Here is a 22,026-nt window from a genome sequence, read left to right as displayed (position 1 = left end):
AACAACTGCTTCCTGGAGCAGCTCAAGGCTGTGGCCATAAGGGGTAGCGGGTAACGGTTACGGACGGTTATGGCATTGAGTCCCCGGTAGTCGATGCAAGGACGTAATCCACCGTCTTTCTTGGCCACAAAGAAAAACCCTGCTCCCGCCGGGGAGGTGGATGGACGCATGAGGCCTGCTTCCAGAGCGTCCTTGATGTAGGTATCCATAGCAGCTCGTTCGGGTGGAGATAGGGAAAAGATCCGACCCCTGGGGGCAAGTGCCCGGAAACAGGTCGATGGGGCAATCGTAAGGTCTATGGGGTGGTAGCATGGTGGCCCTCTGTTTGCTAAACACCAGTTTGAGGTCATGGTAACACTCGGGAACTCGGGTCAGGTCGATGGATTCTAAAGACTCGGGAGTAGAACTCGGGGAATTCTGGAAAATACAAGTAGCTTGGCACGTAGGACCCCACTGCTTAATAGTGCCCACAGACCAGTCGATGTGAGGGTTATGGCTGTGAAGCCAGGGGTATCCAAGGACGAGAGGGAACTCGGAACAGGAGATCAAATGAAAGTTCATCAATTCCTGGTGTTGTGAAACTGAAAGTCGCAAGGAGGTAGTGACATGAGTGACAAGTCCAGATCCCAAAGGGCTTCCATCCAATGTAGTAACCCTCATGGGGTCACTTAGAGGTTCAGAGGGAACGCCATTCTCCTTCGCCCAGACACCATCCATGAAGTTACCTGCGGCTCCAGAGTCTACCAAGGCTTGAAGGTGAAGCTTGTGGTTGTCCTAGGAGAGGGTGACTGGAATGAGCAGACGGGAGTTGGACGGATGGGAGGAGGTTATGTTTCCCGTTACAGTTCCCCCGGTCTGTACGGGACAGAGCGTTTCCCTGGAGCCCGGGACACGTGGAACGGAAATGGCCCGGTTTGCCGCAATATAGACAGCGTCGCTCCCTCATCCGGCGGTCTCTCTCAGCCTGGGAGATGCGTCCAATCTGCATGGGTTCCGGTGGAGCCAGCGATGATAAAGGTGGGGACTCGGAGCTGGGACTGATAGGGGCTAGAGGTCTACGGTTGAGTTCTCTCTCTCTCAGACGCTGGTCAATGCGTGAGGCCAACTTGATCAGGGACTCGAGATTGTCCGGTGGTTCCCGAGTGGCCAGTTCATCTTGGATAGTGTCGGAAAGGCCTTTCAGAAAGCACACCGTGAGCGCCTCGTTGTTCCAGCCACTCGCTGCTGCCACCGTGCGGAACTGGATGGCATAGTCCGTCACGCTGCGCCAACCTTGATGGAGAGTCAGGAGCTGTTTGGCTGAGTCAGAACCACTGCTTGGGCCTTGAAACACTCGTTTGAATTCCTCAGCAAAGGCAGAGTAGCTGGCACAGCAGGAACTATGGGCATCCCACACAGCAGTAGCCCAGGCCAGGGCTTTTTCCGACAGCAGGGTGATGATATATGCGATCTTAGACCGGTCGGTGGGAAACGATGAGGGTTGCAGCTCAAAGGAGAGAGAACATTGAGTGAGAAACCCTTTACAAGCACTTGGATCACCTGAGAACCGTTGGGGAGGTGGAAGACGAGGTTCAGCCCAGGGGTTAACTGCCATGGGTACGTGAACCTGAGGTACTGGGACGGGAACTGTTGCCGGGGTAAGTCGATCAGATATTTGCTTAATGGAAGTCAGCATCTCCGACAGAAGATGAGAATGTCTAGCCATTAAGGCCTCTTGCTGAACCAGGGCGGCTTCGTGGCGTTGGACAGTCTCCTGGTGGTGGGACAGCGTGGCAAAAGGTCCTGGGAACTGGCTGCCTCTGGGTTCATTTTTGGCTCTGTGTTTCTGTCAGGACCCGGTTTCGAACCTGGGTCTCCGGAGTGAGAAACAGTCACTTAACCAACTGAGCCACGAATAGTCAGCAGAACCCAGAAGATGAGGCAGACACAGCAGTACTTAAGACGGTGTATTTAATAAAGAAAAAATCCTTAAATACAAAAAATGGCAAATCCAAAAGGTGGTAGGAAAAGCACAAAAAGGCCTCAAAAGAAACTCACAAAAAATAAACAAAAACAAAAAAACAGAATACCACAAGAGCGTCACCCGGAATCGACAAGAGTACACAGAACACTAGGGCAGGGTGCTAACATACAAACACAGAGCACAGAACTGAGGGAAACTAAGGGTTTAAATACAATTAGAGGAAACGAGGCACAGGTGCAAATAATAATGGGGATCAAGGGAAAAACATAAGGACAAAAAGCACAATGGGGGCATCTACTGACCAAAACCCGGAACAACCCTGGCCAAATCCTGACAAGCATTACGTTTTTTTGGCTGACTAAGGCTGTGCGCTTTTGCGGTCGACAGACAGCTGTATCATGCAGACATGCTCAGGAAACTGCCAGAGCAACCCATGCAAGTAGACAGTTAAACAAACCAACCTGCACTTCTCCCGGGCCATCTGGGCTCATGACATCAGAGCATTAATATAAAAAGTTCATATCTTCGTCTGTGAGTGATGGAAGAAAAATAGACTTCGGCTACAATTATTTGAATTATTCAATGGATGTTTTGTGCATGAAGGTGATTAAAGTGTCTTATTAGGAAGTTTGACTTCACTATAGGGCCATCTATAGGAATTATCTTTTTGGGACAGAGTTCAGTTAAACTGCATTACCGAAGCTGGCCTGTAGGTACACTTCAAAGCGACTTTCCAGATCAGAACCCTGGGGCCTTGCAGGAGAGATGACGTTTTGTTTTTACAAAGTTCTCACTGTCGCAGTGTGCGTCTGTCTATGTGTCATAGCAAATCATGCTGCAAGATAAGTGGCAGCAGACAATGCTCTCTAATGGGTTTAGAATTTGGGAAAATTGACATGTGTATGCATGCATGTGTGCATCTTCTAAATTCAAATTTTGCCCAAAACAGTGGTAGACTCGAGTGATCACTGGCTAACACATTAGCAAGTGGCCACTCGACTGCTCGATTGTTAAGTTTGAGATTCAGCCTAAATCTTTTTTTTTTTTAGGAATAGGCATAGAATTACTTCTAGAAATCAATTCCGTTGTAGCAAGTGAAGAGGGTTAATCCAAGTCCGTATACCTTTTAAAGGGTTAATAAATTATGTTTTGATAATCTGTAAGGTCTCCTCCTCAGGAGACCACTCTGTGTGTGTTAAAACCATTGTTTTGAGTGTTGTGACCTGCAAACACTACCAGAAGGCATCTACATTTAGACTCCCCTTGTCTGGATCCCACTGTGGTTATCTGGTTTTCTGAGAACACAAGGCTGCCACAAACCTGATGAAACCAGCCACCTGTCAGAAGATGCTTACACTCGTTCACATTTTTATGATTCTATACTTGTGATGAAAGGTCAAGTTTCTGTCACACCCACTTCTGTTGTTGCCAGGGAAACTCACACAAGGAGGACTGTGAGAGGCTATATGAGGTACAGGATGTCTTAGACATTTTGCAGAACTTGGGGAGAACTATCATATATTGTTATTCTGTACTCTGTACCGACTTCTGCCTACAATTGTATTACTAAAGGAGTATCTTAATACTTAACAACAAATCAATACAGGAAGTACATGTGGGAACACAAGTATATATGAGTAATATACCATTATTATTATATTTAATTGTCTTAAGATTTCAAAGTTCAATAAATTTTTGTAAGGTAAGAAAATGTGTTTTTTTTGTTTGTAAATTTACATTTGTGTAAATGAAATTTGGCCAAAAGAACAATAAAATTAATTACATAAAAATGTTTCATCTTATTTATATCGTAGGTAAAGAATCCAAGCAGTACACCTCTCCACAATAGTGTAAGATATTCCTAAATGTGTTCAATTATAAATCTACTGATGTCTTGACACAGTTTTCTTACATGAATACAATGCCAATAAAGATGCAGCAAAATGAGTCATAAGCCTTCTCAGTGCAGGTTATCTGACGTAAGACAATGGGTTACACGTCATTGGGTTCAATGTGGGACTTTTATTCTGAAGACGAACCGCCTATTGCCCCTCGTCGCTAAAGCTACTCACTTGACGGTGGTCAAGGCACTGACGTCGCGTTTCATTCACAGTATTCCACTACTATCTGTTTTTCCAGATTCTACTTTAGCTAGCTTTTTAACCAATAAGCAGTTTGTTTACCTGCCAGAGTTCACTAACGTTATAGGTACTAGAGGATTTGGTAAGTAGCTAGTTCATTTTAGTTAGCGTTACGCAGCACCTTTGTTGTTGCATGCCAACCAAGGTAGCTTGCTAGCTCTACCTTACAACGTAAGGTTACTCATTTACGTCAGATAGCTAGCTAACCGGCTAGCAAGGGGCGTTGTGACAAAACAGCTTGTGATGTAATATTTCCATGCAAGAGTTAAATGTAGCTAGCGAGCTACTAAGCAGTGGGGCAAAATGCATTCGACATCGTTTCAAAGCTAGGTACAGTAATAAGCATTACTGTTGATATATTTAATTATCAATACATTACAAGTCATGATGAGAGCAACATTAGCTAGCTAACGTTCGCTAACTACGTTACTCTTAACTTGATTTGAAGCTGTGCATTACATCATCAGTATGTTTGTTTCATCAAGAACACTCCACTAGGTGTATGCTAGGCCTATATTGTTATTCAGTTTTAATATCATAGCTAGCTACTTATTAAACTGTATGCTGAAGCTTTGTCATCCATCAAGCATATCCCTCCAATCTCTATCCATCCATTAACCCCTCAAACCTGACATCCATAAACATGTATAACCCGTTTTTATCCATAAATCCCTCCAATTTCCCTTCATCCATTTATCCCACCCATCTCCCATCAACCTCCACCTATCTCGCGGTGCATTCAGGATGCTGTGAACGTAGTCTGATTAAACAGGCTGTTATACACAGCCTGCAAAATCGTGTTCATGTCCCTTACAAGACAGAATTTTGAATATAATTACGTTTAAACTTTCTCTACCAATGGTCTGTGCAGTTTGTCCTTCAGCTGCTTGAAAATTGAGACAAAATATCTACTGGAAAGTATTGTTTACCTGACTTTTTAGAGAGCCAGTAGGTACAATGGGGAGAACAAGTATTCGATACACTGCTGATTTTGCAGGTTTTCCTACTTACAAAGTATCTAGAGGTCTGTAATTTTTATCATAGGTACACTTCAACTGTGAGAGACGGAATCTAAAACAAAAATCCAGAAAATCACATTGTATTATTTTTAAGTAATTAATTAGCATTTTATTGCATGACATAAGTATTTGATACATCAGAAAAGCAGAACTTTTAATATTTGGTACAGAAACCTTTGTTTGCAATTACAGAGATCATATGTTTCCTGTAGTTCTTGACCCCCATTGTATATGGTTGGTTCAGCACCCAGGTAAAGTTAGTATTTTTTTCTCTTGTCAATAGACCTGTTGGTTGTTTAGCAACAAAACTGAGCCATTTGCAACTATGGGGCAAAACAGATGGGGTTGGCTTAGATTGTTGACAAAATGTGAGCTTTATTTAGTCTCCAATGTTTTTATTGAAAACATAAATACATTTCCACATTGAGCACTTGTCTCTCAAATACACTATATTAACAAAGCTATGTGGACACCCCTTCAAATTAGAGGATTCGGCTATTTCTGCCAAACCCTGTATAAAATCAAGCCCACAGCCATGCAATCTCCAAAGACAAACATTGGTAGTAGAATGGCCTTTACTGGAGCTCAGTGACTTTCAACTTGGCACTATAATAGGATGCAACCTTTCCAACAAGTCAGTTTGTCAAATTTCTGCCCTGCTTGTGCTGCCCTGGTCAACGTTAAGTGCTGATATTGTGAAGTGGAAACGTCTAGGAGCGCCACACAAACTCACAGAACAGGACCGGTCGAGTGTTGAAACGCGTGCACAATAACTGTTAGTCGGGAGCTTCATGAAATTGGTTTCCATGGCCAAGCAGATGCACACAAGCCTAAGATCACAATGCCAAGCTTCGGCTGTAGTGGTGTAAAGGTCGCCGCCATTGGACTCTGGAGCAGTGAATCATACCTCACCATCTGGCAGTTTGACGGATTAATCTGGGTTTAGTGGATGCCAGGAGAACTCTATCTGCCTCAATGCATAGTGCCAACTAAAATTAGGTTGAGGAGGAATAATGGTCTGTTTTTCATGGTTCCCTCTCGGTCACTTAGTTCCAGTGAAAGGAAATCTTAACGCTACAGCATACAATGACATTCTTGACTACTCTGTACTTCCAACTTTGTGGCACAGTTTGGGGAAGGCCCTTTCCTGTTTCAGCATGACAATGTCCCTGTGCACAAAGTAAGGTCCATACAGAAATGGTTTGTCGAGATCGGTGTGGAAGAACTAGACTGGCCTGCACAGTTCCCTGACCTCATCCCCATCGAACGCCTTTGGGATGAATTGGAACGCCGGCTGCGAGCCAGGCCTAATTGCGCAACATCAGTGCCCGATCTTACTGATGCTCTTGTTGCTGAATGGAAGCAAGTCCCCGCAGCAATGTTCCAACATCTAGTGGAAAGCCTTCCCAGAAGAGTGGAAGCTATTATGGCAGCAAAGGGGGACAAACTCAATATTAATGGCCATGATTTTGAAATTAGATGTTCGGCTAGCAGGTGTCCACATACTTTTGGTCATGTTGTGTACATCGTTACAGGTTTTGGTTAGCTAGCTAGCGAATTTTAGCCATATTTGCATTGACCTGAAATCAGTCAAGACACCTCAAAACAAGACATGCTATCAATAACAAGATTAATCAAGCCGAGTGGCGCAGCAGTCTTAAGGCACTGCATCTCAGTGCTAGAGGCGTCACTCCAGACATCCTGATTCGAATCCAGGCTATATCACAACCGGCCATGATTGGGAGTCCCATAGGGCGGCGCACAATTGGCCCAGCGTTGTCCAGGTTTGGCCGGTGTAGGCCGTCATAAGAATTTGTTCTTAACTGACTTGCCTAGTTAAATATATATATATTTTTTAAATATACGATTCCCCACATGGCAGTTTCTTGTCATTCTTGCTAACAATCTGGCCATCCAGAATCACAACATGCTGACTTCTGCCCCTTGGAAGCACACACATCATTTTCGTGATGTTGTCAGCTTACCCATCTATAACTATTGAACCATGCATGCCATGATAATGAAAAAGGTATATTCTGAATCGGGAGGATGGTGAACAATCCAGACTTTTTTATTTAAAAAATGTATAAATATGAAGAGATTCAGAATATACAATTTTCATTGCCATGACATGCTTGGTTCACTAGCTATTGATGAGAGAAAGTTTGATGTTTGATATTTGGTTCTATAATTAATAGCTTATGAACCAAGCATGACAAGACAATGACAATGGTATATTCTGAATCAGGAGAGGATGGAGAACAATCAACCTTTTTCAATCTTCAAAATGTTTTTAAATTCAAAACAAAAAAATGTGTGGATTGTTCTCCAGCCTCCCCTGAATCAGAATATACTATTGTCATGGCATGCTTGGTTCAATATCTATTGGCGAGAGGAAAACAAATATCTAATATAAAACTATACAATACTTTCCTGTGAATATTTTGTCAAAAATTTTGGGCAGTTGAAGGGCAAACCGCAAAGACAACCAGAAGAGTAAGTTTAAATGTAATTTTATTCAACATTCTGGCTTGTAAGAAACATTTATATGATTTTGCAGGCATTAGTTTCAGGCTGTATATACTGTACAAATTAATTTTGTATTACAGCCTGTTTAATCAGACTACGTGAACGTGGAATGACAGTGTTCAATAGAATGTTTGATTTACAGACCGTTGTTAGTAGTAAGAGAAGAATGTGATTGTGCTGTGCATTAACATTGCGCACATTATCAAAACTATTACATGCTTAGTTTACTGCATGTTAATCGTTAGACAGATGTTTACTGACAAATTTTTGCTCAGCAGTAATTGTCTTCTAGGCAAAGAAGAAATAATGTTTGTGCTACCACAAAAGTAAATCTGTCCTCTGGCATAGACAGTCATAGGAAATAAATAGTTACAAACATGCTCACTTATATTTGTTTGATTGTTCTGCAAAGGCAACTTAATTGATTAGCACATTTTTCTTGTTGTCATTTTATAGGATAAAGCTACCCAAAAAAAGAAATGGGGGCATTTTTGGACAAGCCAAAGATGGAGAAATTCAATGCCCACGGAGAAGGAAACGGCCTACGATATGGCCTGAGCAGCATGCAGGGCTGGCGGGTAGAGATGGAGGATACACACACGGCTGTCATTGGCCTGCCCCATGGCCTCAACCCCTGGTCCTTTTTTGCCGTGTATGATGGCCATGCTGGCTCTCAGGTGGCCCGCTACTGCTGCGAGCACTTGCTAGAGCACATCACCAGCAACCCAGATTTCAGGGGTGGGGGTGCAGGACCAGGAGGTGGAGAAGAGGGGGGCAGGGCAATTCTGGACAGGCATGGACCCGAGCCATCAGTGGAGAGTGTGAAGAGTGGCATTCGCACTGGCTTCCTGCAGATTGATGAGCAGATGCGAGCTATCTCGGAGCGTAAGCATGGTGCGGACCGCAGCGGCTCTACTGCAGTGGGAGTCATGATCTCACCTCGCCACATGTACTTCATTAATTGTGGCGACTCACGGGCACTCCTCAGCAGGGGAGGCCGGGTCCATTTCTTTACGCTGGATCACAAGCCCAGCAATCCATTGGAAAAGGAGCGCATCCAGAATGCCGGTGGCTCTGTCATGATTCAACGTGTTAATGGCTCGCTAGCTGTATCTCGGGCCCTTGGTGACTTTGACTATAAATGTGTACATGGCAAGGGCCCCACAGAGCAGCTTGTGTCGCCTGAGCCAGAGGTGTATGAGATTGAAAGATCTGAGGCGGAGGACGAGTTTGTTGTTTTGGCGTGTGATGGCATCTGGGACGTGATGGCCAATGAGGAGCTATGTGACTTTGTGCGTTTACGTCTAGAGGTGACAGAGGACTTGGAGAGAGTGTGCAATGAGATTGTTGACACATGTTTATACAAGGTAAGGTCAGCTAGATAAGATTTTACAATGGAGAGGAGATTTGAATAGTCTACTTAAGTGTGCTTTGCTGTTGAATTGGCTACTACAGCATATTTCCCAGAGATGGAACACTATGGGCCAACTCGAGTCCAAGAGTTTTCCTGGATTTGTATGACTTCTTGTCACTTGTATTTGCACTTGAACTGGATAGGCTACTATGATAAGCAGAATATTAGCACTACTGGGTGGAGTGAGGGTTCTGTTCTCTAGCAGTGGGAAGGATGCGCCACACACAGAACACCTCAGTTGGTGAGCTGTGGGGCAAGCAAGCAATGTGTGTTTGCAGACAGGCAGGCTTCACTCCGCCTTCGATCAAAAGATACACATCGCGCAAGCTACTCTTTTGCTTCCCGCAACCACCAGGCACCAGCCTACTATGTCTTTGCCTGGTTAAGAAATACAAACTGTTTTACGAAAATTGAAAACAATAGTATTGAGTTTAATAGTAAAACAACAGTCTGTCTCTCTCCCCCCTTGAGTATTGAAAAGTAGGCTGTCTTTGAAATTGTTGTCTCACTCTGCCCTCCCAATTTCCCACCTGCATACAATAGACAGTTTCTGACAGGACTCCTGTTAGTTTTCCCTCTGCATTAAAAAACACACATCAGTTGCTGATTACAAAAAAGTAGCTGATAGCATGTTACAATTAATGTAAATAGTAATCTGGTAAATCTAACAGGAGCAATAGCCAATTCTGTTTAGAGACCATTCATCCCTTCAAAACATCATTATTGATTTGACATAACTTGACATAACTTCAACAGTATATAAAAAATTAAATGTGTGTGAGCTTGTGTATGAAGGACGTATTTGTTTCATAAGCTATTGCATATTGCAGGCAATTATGACCATTGGCCAGCAGGAGAAAAATATTTGCGTTACTTCAATGCTTTCATGAACATCTTCCCACCAGCCGGATACTAGTAAGTTCTGGTAGATTTCTTATACCAAATCCGAGCCAAATCAATAGAGGCGCGAATCTAGCAACAGGCGAGCATCGAGACAGCAATACGGCAGTACGAGCGAGCAAAAAAACAGCAGTAACCAAAATGCCAAATATGTCTAAAGCACGCCAAATCATTAGTTTAGTTTTCAAAAGTTTTTCAACCGATGGTGCAAAGATTGTGGCGCAATGTCAAATATGTAACAGAAAAATAGAAGAGACCGGAACCACGTCGAACTTCAAAACTCAGACCAAGTCTTGAGTCAAGACTTGAGCACTTGGACCAGGACTCGAGCACTGGGACTGGACTTCAGCCATAGGGACTCTTGACTGGACTCGTGACTCAACCATTGGTGACTAAGACTTGGACTCGACTCGGACTTAACCATAGGGACTCGTGACTCGAGCACAGGGGACTTGGGACTTCGACTTGAGGTTTAGTGACTAGACTACAAAACAACTTTGTGATTTGCTGCAGACTGTATTGTTTTTTAGTATACTGAGCAAAAATATAAACGCAACATGGAACAATTTCAAAGAATTTACTGAGTGACGGTTCATATAAAGAAATCAGTCAATTGAAATAAATTCATTAGGCCCTAATCTATGTGTTTCACATGACTGGGAATACAGATATGCATCTAAATAAATTGTCCTCACAATGGGCCTCAGGATCTTGTCACAGTATCTCTGTGCATTCAAATTGCCATTGATAAAATGCAATTGTGTTCATTGTCCATAGCTTATGCCTCCCCATACCATAACCCCACCTCCACCATGGGGCATGCTGTTCACAACGTTGACATCATCAAACCGCTCACCCACACACCTGGTCTGCGGTTGTGAGGCCGTTTGGACGCACTGCTAAATTCTCTAAAACAATGTTGGAGGCGGGTTATGGTAGGGAAATTAACATTCAATTCTCTGGCAACAGCTCTGGTGGACATTCCTGCAGTCACCGTGCCAATTGCACACTCCCTCTACTTGAAACATCTGTGGCATTGTGTTGTGTGATAAAACTGCACATTTTAGTGGCCTTTTATTGTCCCCAGCACAAGATGCACTTGTGTAATGATCATATGGTTTAATCAGTTTCTTGATATGCCACACCTGTCAGGTGGATGGATTATCTTGGCAAAGAAATGCTCACTAACAGGTATGTAGACAAATTTGTGCACTACATTTGATTGAAATATGCTTTTTGTGCATATGGAATATTTCTGGAATCTTTTATTTCAGCTCATTGCGTTTATATTTTTGTTCAGTGTAAATGGCTCAGTTAAATAATGATTGTAAATCAGCCAGACAGTCAAGCACAGATAGTTAGTGGTACCTCACACAGCTATCAAGATAAATTAAAGTGTTTGCCAGCTTCAATTTCAATACTTTTAAAAATCAGATATCAAATTAGATGTCCAGCAGCCATACCACCCTACATCCCACTGCTGTCTTGCCTCTAAGCTAAGCAGTGTTGGGCCTGGTCAATCCTAGGATGGGACCCACTGCTGTTGGAATTAGTGTTGGCGGGCCCTCCACTCTTCACTAAAGATCCGATGCCATTTGTCGCGAGAGTAGGCGTGTTAACCCTGCTTTCAATCCCAATTCTATGTCCTTTTTCATTTACATGTGCACTCCTCTCCACACAAATTCAATTTAAAAACATTGGCTTGGTGTTTGCCTGAAGTTTTGAATGAACTGTGCTTTATATTTAATATATGCCTTGAATGTATTACATTCTAGAGTTACTAATTGACCCTTGCTCAGGCCCGCCCCCCTTGCAACCTCGAACATTTTCCACGAAAACCCAATTCAAGCACTGGTGAAACGGTGTTTCTAATACACAAAGAAATTAAACACAGCCACCCCTTTCTAATCAGGAAAATCTTTGGTAAGTTGTGGTGGACTATCATTAAAGTTGCTTCACGGTAACTTGTTAAAATTATGTTTGTAGTGTAACTTGCCACTGAATGGCTTCACAATTCACTGTAAGCATTCAGTCAAAGCTATAACCACTTGGAGCTAAGTAGTGCTCTAAAATCGTGTTGTGATGGCGATAGCAGATGGGAGTTGTATTCATAACATTGCTAACTTAGCTAGCTAACATTTTGAGAAAACAAGTTAAATTGCGTGGCTAGCTAACTAGCGTATCAACATGTTGTCAATGAGAACAGCTGAGCTAGCAAATAATGTAACAAATGTATAATTTCAGATTTGAAAACAATACTCTCTACAGGCTCTGCTTTTCAAGAATCACAGTAGCAAGTACTCCTGGTGCACTGTTAAATTATTTAGCAATTCAAATGTAGATTTCTTTGAGGAAAACATTTGAGCTTGTCTGAGGTGTCAGTCGTTGCTATCCTTTAGAGCGCTACGATTGGTTGTCCAAAATTCTGGGGCGGGGCTTGGAGAAGGGTCAATTGAAAGCGTTCAAGAGACGTCTTGTGATTTTGTTCACGCTACATACAGTATGTCCATGTAAATCCACTCAAATAAGCATATTTTCAGAGTTTTTAAAAAAGCATGTTTTATAGCAAAATGCATAACTTGCATTTCCTCTGCTCAACTCTCCTCTCTGAACAGGGAAGCCGGGACAACATGAGTGTGGTGCTGGTGTGTTTCCCAGGTGCTCCCAAGATCTCGCAAGAAGCTGTGAAGAGACAAGCAGAGCTGGATAAGTACCTGCAGAGCAGGGTAGAAGGTGGAGCATCTAAAAAGAAATGAGTTATGTTACACATTTCAACAGAGCGAGACACCGATTGTTGTTGCGTAAACTTGTGGTAGTACTTATTACTTACCAAAACAGAAACTAAATATAAAAGTACTCACAGAACCCCAATTTTAAGTGTGAAGGCACTTGAGTGTCTTTATAGGCAACATACTTTTTAATATGGTTTATCCTGGACTTAAAATGTCCTCAAGGGAAATTTAGCAAATGTTAACTTTAGAATGCTTAACATATATACACATATATATAAAATCATATTCATTGTCAAAATGTTTTTTTTTTCACAGTTTTTCCAATGAAGCAAGCTCAATATTGTATCTTCTGGACCCGGTTTTTCAAAACATTTAATCTTGATCAGAATGATACAGATTCTGTAATCCCTTATTTTGCATTCCAGGATCATATAAATCCAACAGATTTTTTTGGCCAGTGTTTCTGAAATAGGTAGGAAAGGACCATTCTGATCTACATATGAAAATGTTAAGAATCTAGATTACCTGTGCTTTGAATATGCGTAAATCTACTGAGCAGGTTATATTACTACATACATGAAGAAAGGTTCACTTTTTTTCTTCTTTTTTTTACCAAATCTGTGTTTTGGATGTACGTTAATGTTAAAAAAGCGCTGAGACTCTATAAAATAAAATAATTTGGTTTTGAGAAACATGTCCCACCAGCGATTATACTTCCTCATGTTTGTTCAGCAGTTGTAGGGCATGATAAAATATGAACAAAGGCTCCAAAGACACCCAAATACGTCCTTTTAAAAGTGAATCCGTATAGTGATGCACGTCTTTAGATGTTATACACATGCAATTGTGTCATTCCGAAATGTATCCGCAACGTTATATTCCATGTTGTGTGACTTGAGCTGTACTTTTCCGTGTGCGCATGTGCGGGCTACACAGAGAAGTATCGCTGGAGAATGTAATGTTGCGCATAGTCACTTTACTGCTTTAATCAGCTTTAATATTGCAGATATATTGTGGTTCCTAGCAATGTAATTGTCTGCATAATTTCCAATCCCCCATATATATTTTTTGTAAATATATATATATATATATATAGTACCAGTCAAAAGTTTGGACACACTTACTCATTCAAGGGTTATTCTTTTTTGTGTGCTATTTTCTACATTGTAGAATAATAGTGAAGACATCAAAACTATGAAATAACACATGGAATCATGTACGAACCAAAGTGTTAAACGAATCAAAATATATTTTATATTCTTCGAAGTAGCCACCCTTTGCCTTGATGACAGCTTTGCACACTCTTGGTATTCTCTCAACCAACTTCATAAGGTAGTCACCTGGAATGCACTTCAATTAACAGGTGTGCCTTGTTCATTTGTGGAATTTCTTTCCTTCTTAATGTGATTGAGCCAGTCAGTTGTGTTGTGACAAGGTAGGGGTGGTGTACAGAAGATAGCCCTATTTGGTAAAAGACCATATTATGGTAAGAACAGCTCAAATAAGCAAAGAGAAAGGACTATTGACTCTGACTTTTCAAACACCCAGCAATGCTATTTGCAGAGTTGGCTCCAATTAAATGTTGCAATTTTTCTGCCATTCCTGAACCTGCAACTAAAAATATGCTCCATGTGGGCAGTACCAAAACAAGTAATCTCATGATTATGAATGATTCTTCACAGCAATATAACATTCTATTGGTTGCAAAATTGTTGTATTATTTACATTGAAAAACTGTTTTTAATCTGGTGTCATTTTGTGTATCAGTTCATAGACCACGTGCCATAGAATCGGTACATAGAAAATCTCCTCCAAGCTATTTTGAAACCTGTATGGTGCAGCTGTCCATTTTTTTTTTTGTCCATAAATTAAACTGATACACGCTTTTATTTATCAGAATTTTCTTTAGCCAATTTTGGTCTTTAATGCAGGACTGACAGACAAGTTTTGTACCTTCTCCCCTTTCCAACTTGTCTCCTCCATTTTTGGGGTAATGCTGCAATCAGTCGTTTGTAATTTTGGATAGAGCAGACATTTACATATTGTTTGTTAACTGCATGTGTGACAACTACACCAGTCCTATTTATTATATAATTTACAAAGATTATATTTTTTTATTCCCCCCCCCCAAATATATATATATTTTTTAATCAATTAGTACATTTGAGTTTAACCATAATATTTGTTCTAATATTTGGTGTGTCTTCTGGTGGATTAAGCTGAAATTTCAACCAGCTTTATATTGCTTGTTTTAAAAATAGCATTATTTTGGAGATTTCATTTTCAAATAACCGAAAGTGAGAGGTTGTAATGTGAATGAAGGGAAAAAGGCCGTTATTGAACTCTGGGTGAACTATTTCTTACTAATCTGCTAGAGAACCAGTTTGGATTTAAGAATAGTTTTTGTATGACTTAAGCCTTTAGTGAGAGGTCCAATGCTTTAATATTTAATAATTTCTGCCCCCCGAATATTCATTATATAAATAGGCCTTTAATTTTGTCTGGCTTGCCATTCCAAATTAAGTGGAATATGTTTGCTCATATCATTTTAAAAACCAAGTCGTTAGGTGTGGGAGCCTTTGTTCATGTTTTATCATGTCCCTGCAATTGCTGAATGAGCATGAGGAATTATATCGCTGGTGGCGTAAGTTTCTTAATAACAAGTAAATTGCAAAAAAAGAGTGTCAGGGTACTTCTATAACATGTAATTTACATCCAAAATACAGATTTGGTGGCAAAAAAACAAGTGACCTTAACCTTTAACAATAATAGAGCCTGCATCACTGAACTTCTGTGACACCTATACTGCATTCAATTTAACACAATTAAAACATTAAATTCAGACAGTAGGCTAAACTTTGGTTTTAAGATGTAAGAATGTTTTACAAACATCCCCACCTTAGTTACTGACCTCATTATAAATGTCATGCTGGATGTCATTATGGATGCATGCATTCACATGTTTTTCCCCTCTAGCACATATTCAAAAGTCTCTGTACAGATATTTAATTACACAGGGTATTTACAAATAAATGCAAAAAGTAGCGTATGTACGCATTCTCATGCGCCAAAGGCGTGTCTCAGCTATTTTAAAAGCTGCACGGCTACTCGATGGCAGGGAAATTCTTGAAATCAAATATTGTTCTGTATGGTTTTCCCTGTGGCTATCTATTCTGAAGTCTTAATTTTAGCCTACATGCTGTCATATTATCATGTTATAAATCATAGCATGTCATTTGAGGAAGGTCAATTAAAAATAAACTCCCAGAAGAAAATGCTTACAAAAAACATAATTTGGAGCTAGCTTTTTCTTACTATGTAGTTTTGCCATTTTTGACTATCTTCGGGCCAAGTGCTGTTGAACTCAGGCATACATGTATGTAGCTATAAACTTTTTAACTCCCTCTTTTAATGTCTGCCCTCTGATGGCCATACATTTGCTCAAATACTTTTGTATACAATTGTGCTTTCAGTCTCCAGTAATTCCATTTAAAAGCATGTGCCTATAATTCTAAATTAATTGTCCAAATTTCAGTTTGGATAAGTGTAGAGTATACGGTGCCTTCGGAGAGTATTCAGACCTCTTGAGTTTTTCCACATTTTGTTACATTACAGCCTTATTCTAAAATTGATTTTAAAAATCTACACACAATACCCCATAATGACAAAGCGAAAACAGGTTTTTAGAAATGTTTGCAAATTCATAAACATTTAAACTCATATCTTAGTATTCAGACCCTTTGCTCTGAGACTCGAAATTGAGCTCAGGTGCATCCTGTTTCCATGATCATCCTTGGAGCCAACCTGTGGTAAATTCAATTGATTGGACATGGTTTGGAAAGGCACACACCTGTCTATATAAGGTCCCACATTTGACAGTGCATGTCAGAGCAAAAACCATATGCCGTGAGGTTGAAGAAATCGAGACCTGACAATAGCTGTGCAGCAATGCTCCCTTTCCTACGTGACAGAAATTGAGATTATCTGCAGAGAACCATGGGAGAAACTCCCCACATAAAGGTGTGCCAAGCTTGTTGCATCATACCCAAGAAGACTCAAGGCTGTTATCTCTGCCAAAGGTGCTTCAACAAAGTACTGAGTAAAGGGTCTGACTACTAATGTAAATGTGATATTGTTTTTTTAAATGAATTTGCTAAAATCTGTTTTCACTTTGTCGTTATGGGGTATTGTGTGGAGATTGCTGAGGATTTTGATTTATATAATCCATTTTATAATAAGGATGTAACAAAATGTGGGGAAAGTCCATGGGTCTGAGAACTTTCCATAGGCACTCTATATTAGGCCAGAGATTGCTTTGTGATTTAATAAATAACAGCAAGCATAAACAAATAGTTGCATTACTCTTTCAATACTGGGCCTTCACTTTCTTTGAAGTTGGGCCTTGTTTTAAAATGTCCTTATTAATGATCTAATATTTTGAGCAATAATAATTTGCTTTTTCACTGAATAGCAAACACAATTTATTACTAAAAGGTAACACAACTTGATGTGTCCTGTATTTATATACTTTTTCACGTTAAGTTAATTACATTTTTGCAAATTTAGAACCCATCCCTGATGAAAGCAAGTTATTATTTCAGATAAAATACAAAATAAATCAAATTCCCCTAGCGGTTTGAATCAGCACCTCCTGGAGCAAAAATACAAATTCTTGCCTCATATACCACATATGCCAACCTTAAACAAATATTACAATGTCTGAAAGGTTGATCAGAGGTGTTTGGCTGTGTCTTGTCCTATACTTCTTATTAAGACAATGAATGCACTCGTGTGTCATTCCTTTGCCTTAGTGTGGAGTAGGCTACCTTGTTCTGCATGCATATGTTTGACTTAGTCATCCATTTTATTTGCACAAGAACGACAAGTTTGTCAAACACTTTTTTTTTCTCTAGGTGATATTTCAAGATGTTGGCAATTAAGCCATTTTTTATTTTTTTATTTTTTTTGCCCTGAGGCAACTCATGGATACAATTTTTATATCTCTGCATCAGAGTATGTGAGCAGAGTTGAGCGGTTGGAAATCCCAATCATTGCTCACAAAGTAGTATTTGCACACTCTCCCAGCACACAATGTCATTTCCCCAATCCGTAAAAAAAAAACACTCAGCTCTCACAGAAAAAAATAAAGATCATTTAGCAAACACCCCATCTACTTTTGTAACTATGTACCATTTGGTTTTGAAGTAGGCTATATTGTAAGAAGCTTCAGCATTTCAATAACATGTCGTAGGCTATTTAACAAGGACCATTTTACAGTTGATAGACAACTTTCTTTAACACTTCCAAACTTACTCTTATTTTTTTATTTTTTATAATAGCCTATTTAAACAGCTAAATATCTCTGCTGCTGAATGTGCTCATTCCTTATCTTGCTATCAATTACACCGGTTGTGTGACCTATTTCTTGGTTGAGTCATATCAACATCTCTGCTCATTAGTGGTGGGGTTGGCTTAATAAATACAATAGAATATGTCTTATTAACAGAACAGTGATAAAGGAAATAAAAAATGCTGGGCAGAGCTTGTTGATGAGCGGTACCTGAGCATTTTTTAAATATGCTTCTGCGAAGTTATCCATGAGTTCATCTGACTCTGGGTAAGTAGAAAAAGGTTTAATTGCCAAAATCTTGAATTGTCCCTTTAAAAGATTTGCAACTTTGTGTTTTTAAGAGAAATTAAGCAAGCATAATGTGTCACAGAGACTGATGCTATATTTCTACATTGGTATCTGTATGTCTGCTGGTTTGCTTTGAAGTTAAATCAGTGTTTCCCCTATATGCATTCGTGGCCGCCACTGCAAAAAAATAAATAATAGAATATTTTTATTTGAAAATAATTTTGGGATGCTAGAACATTTTCAGTGTTAACTTAAATGACCAATGCGAGATATGAAGTATGTAGAAAATATAATGGAGCAATATACAGTAATTGTAGAAAACATGCTCTTCCCACTGACGAGGCAATTTAGACATGGATTGTGTGTGTGCCATTCAGAGGGTAAATAGGCAAGACAAAATATGTAAGTGCTTTTGAACATGGTGTGGTAATAGGTGCCATGTGCACCGGTTTGAGTGTGTCAAGAACTGCAACGCTGCTGGGTTTTTCACGCTCAACAGTTTCCCGTGTGTATTGAGAATGGCCCACCACCCAAAGGACATTCAGCCAACTTGACACAACTGTGGTGAGCATTGGGGTCAACATGAGCCAGCATCCGTGTGGAACGCAAAACTTTGCTAGAGTCCATGCCCCAATGAATTGAGGATGTTTTGAGGGCAAAAGGGGGTGCAACTCAATATTAGGAAGCGATTCCTAATGTTTTGTACACTCAGTGTATTTGTTTATGAGATAATCTTTGAGAACTAACAGTCACCAAAAGTATAACTAGACAGTCAGGAAGAATCTATAATTCAAATAATGTCATGGAATGGGGCCGCCATTGATTTTCTTATAATGTTTGAGTCACTCCGATAGCATAAGAACAAAAGTGTATAAAACATTTGTATATTTGCAGGAAATTAACTTTAAAACTGTACATTTTCTCTCGGGCCCCATGACAAAATGTGTAGAATTGGTGAAAATGTGTTTTTAAAAATGCTATCTCTGCGGCTAATTGGAGGGCCTCTAAAACCACGCCATTGGCCACGGCCACCACTGCTGAAAAAAGTCCTAGGGGAAACACTGAGTTGAACTTTTGCATGTCAGGCAACCATAATGAAAAACGTAATTTCCTCTCCAGTTTGACGTCAACTGTGCATCATTTGGCTACTTTACCTTTTGAATGAACGTCTTGGTCCCCAATCTTAAAGTAAAAATTATATATATATTCATGAAGTGTAGTACATTGGCATGCATGGTACCAACTGCACGATTTAACAAAGTTAATAGTTTCAACATGTTGCAAAGACTGTGTTTCTATCTTGATAGCGTTTAGTTTTTGCACTGAACACAATAACCCCCACCTGCATGATTTAGTCAAAGTTAATTTACACCCCTATTCTAAAACAAATGGAAATCCATGACCATACAAATGGCATAGGCCTATATAAATACATTGATGAAGGGGCAGACAAGGGACTTATTCTAACAATACAAAGAAAAATAAGTAAATAGCCTGGGAGCATCTAAAGCTACAGTTTGGGATTTGGAAAGCTGTTTGACTGTCATTTAAATTCTTATGTACCCTTTGGTTCTTAAAGAGTATGATGAGCTTAGCACAACTGTCTGTCTTTATCATAACCCAAGATATAAGGTTTTGTTACTCCTTTGTTTTGTTGGTCGACTGACAGGGGGTGTATCTTTGGGATTGGCTCGACCGTGATGTCTTCCACTGGGAGAGGAATTCCCCTGCTGGAATGATATGTTGAGGATGTCAGACATGGGTTGGCTCAACTCGCAGGTAAATTCTTGAAGGATCTGCTATGGCATACCGTCGGAACCTGGGGCTTTGTTGGTTTTGATCACAGTCAGCTTATCATAAAACCTCCCAGGCTTTAGGGATGCTGCAGGGCAGGTAAAAATGGGAGGACTGTCATGTCCAAGAGCAGTTGTAATTGGCTGACCAGTGAGAAACGGGTGTTAGTTTCATTCATTAGGCTATTCTAACTTCTTTGTTTTGGTCATTGCCAGGAAAGCAAATTTTCAGAGAGGCCTTTCATTTCAGGCATGATTTGCAGGGTTCTTGCAGTGGCAGGTCTTGACTTGGCGATGGTGTTCCACAGCTGATAGGCCAAGGTGTCGAGGCAGTTCAGAAAGGCAGAAGTAACGGAGGGAGCGTTGATAGCACAGGGAGGGAGAAGTGTCAGTCGCATAGATATACCACCTGGCCTTTACAAAGTTGGATACAGATCCTTAATTTATGTTCTCCCTTCACTTTACTCACCAGTTCCTGTTCCCATTCCAGTCCCATATTCAGGTCAGAGCAAGACTCACAGATCAGACGAGGAATGAGGAATGTTGTTTAACTGCCCTGTGTGTTACAAGACTGCAGTTTGACATTGATTGTAATTCCATCACTGATTTAACATTGGCTTACATTTGTGTTGCCTACCTCAGGGGTTCCCAAATCTTTTATTTTAAGTTAACTCATCTTCTTTCAGTATTATTTCTATATTAAGCAGCGTCATTAATCAGACTACTTCTGGACTGTACCAGATTGAGCATATATCTTGTCATCTGAATGCATGTATATTGTAGAGTAATGATGTTTTGGTTCTGAGCATACCGGCAAAGATTTTTTATAACTAAACCAAGGTAGACCACAGCACGTCGTTTCAAATGGGAACAAATGAGTTATAGTGGGCAGAACAAGCAAGGAGGTGGGCAGAGCCAAGCATGAGCTAGCGAGATCCTATTGGCGCATTCTAGCATGAATTAGCGTATTTCCGTTAGGGAACGCCTACACTGTGAAGTGCGCATGTGCAATAACTCAATTCGTCTCTGCACTCCTTCGAGAACACTTTTTTTTTTTTTTTTTTTTGGCAAAGGGTAAAAGTCTAAAAAACTTTGTGCACTCTGTTCATAGTAGATTCTAGTTTTGGGAACAGAAAACTGTATTGAGATCAAATGTTTCACCGATTAGAAAATTAGCAGAATGCCGGACAAAATCCATTTCGTTCCATCTTCTCCCACTGCCTGCCACTGGGCTTCCTCTCACTAAGCGGATGCTTCACATTTATACATCTGGTGAAATATCTGTCTCATTGTTCCATCTGTGATACTGGTGCATGGAAAATGCCAGACATTGCTCAAAACTCTCATAAGAGAAGCATAAGAAAGAGGTGACACACAATGCTTAAAGGGATAGTTTGCCCAAATGACAAAATTATATAGGTTTCCTTAACCTGTGATCAGTCTATGGACAAGGTTCGACAGCAATCCATGCTTTAGTTTTGTTTACCTGGCCACTGTTTCCAAATGCTAACTTTTGAGCATTTGTGGCACAAATCCAATGTAAGTCAATGGTACCAATATTTTGCCTGACGACTAAATCAGAATTCTTCAGCTGCCTTATCATTTGCTGCATACTTCAGTCTGAGACTGCCATCTTTGACGTCGTTTGTGGTGATGTCTAAATGAGGAGTGTTGTTAAAAATAAATTGGTGATTGGATCATCCCTAACCGATCAGAGTATAACACATTTTCAAAACTCTGCTTTACCCACGTGTGTTCTGGCTCTGTCCCAGCCCATTGGTTCTTGGGACCATGCTCATTGAGCTATTAATGTTTATCCCATTTTGCACATGTTGTAGCATTGAAGCTGGCCAGTGTTTTTTGGAGATCTGTGGTGTAAATGGATTGGTTGCTCTTG

The 22,026-nt window shown here is 40.5% G+C and overlaps 1 protein-coding gene across 2 annotated transcripts; it reads left to right on the top strand.

The window, feature by feature from the left end:
* Window positions 1-4,025: 4,025 nt before the first annotated feature.
* ppm1ab (protein phosphatase, Mg2+/Mn2+ dependent, 1Ab) lies at window positions 4,026-15,985 on the top strand. 2 transcript variants are annotated; one of them, XM_064925062.1, is made up of 4 exons: window positions 4,026-4,186; window positions 8,109-9,019; window positions 12,582-12,722; window positions 13,014-15,985. In XM_064925062.1, exons 2-3 carry the CDS (start codon window positions 8,132-8,134, stop codon window positions 12,720-12,722), a joined length of 1,029 nt encoding a protein of 342 aa, XP_064781134.1. In that variant the 5' UTR covers window positions 4,026-4,186; window positions 8,109-8,131; the 3' UTR covers window positions 13,014-15,985. The 2 variants fall into 2 exon arrangements, with proteins under 2 accessions (XP_064781134.1, XP_064781133.1); XM_064925061.1 differs by having other exon boundaries at window positions 12,582-15,985.
* Window positions 15,986-22,026: the final 6,041 nt, after the last annotated feature.

Source organism: Oncorhynchus masou, chromosome 19, assembly GCF_036934945.1.
Source record: "Oncorhynchus masou masou isolate Uvic2021 chromosome 19, UVic_Omas_1.1, whole genome shotgun sequence".
Taxonomy (NCBI): domain Eukaryota; kingdom Metazoa; phylum Chordata; class Actinopteri; order Salmoniformes; family Salmonidae; genus Oncorhynchus; species Oncorhynchus masou.
Note: the sequence above shows the minus strand (reverse complement) of the source record. Positions and strands in the feature narration are given on the sequence as shown.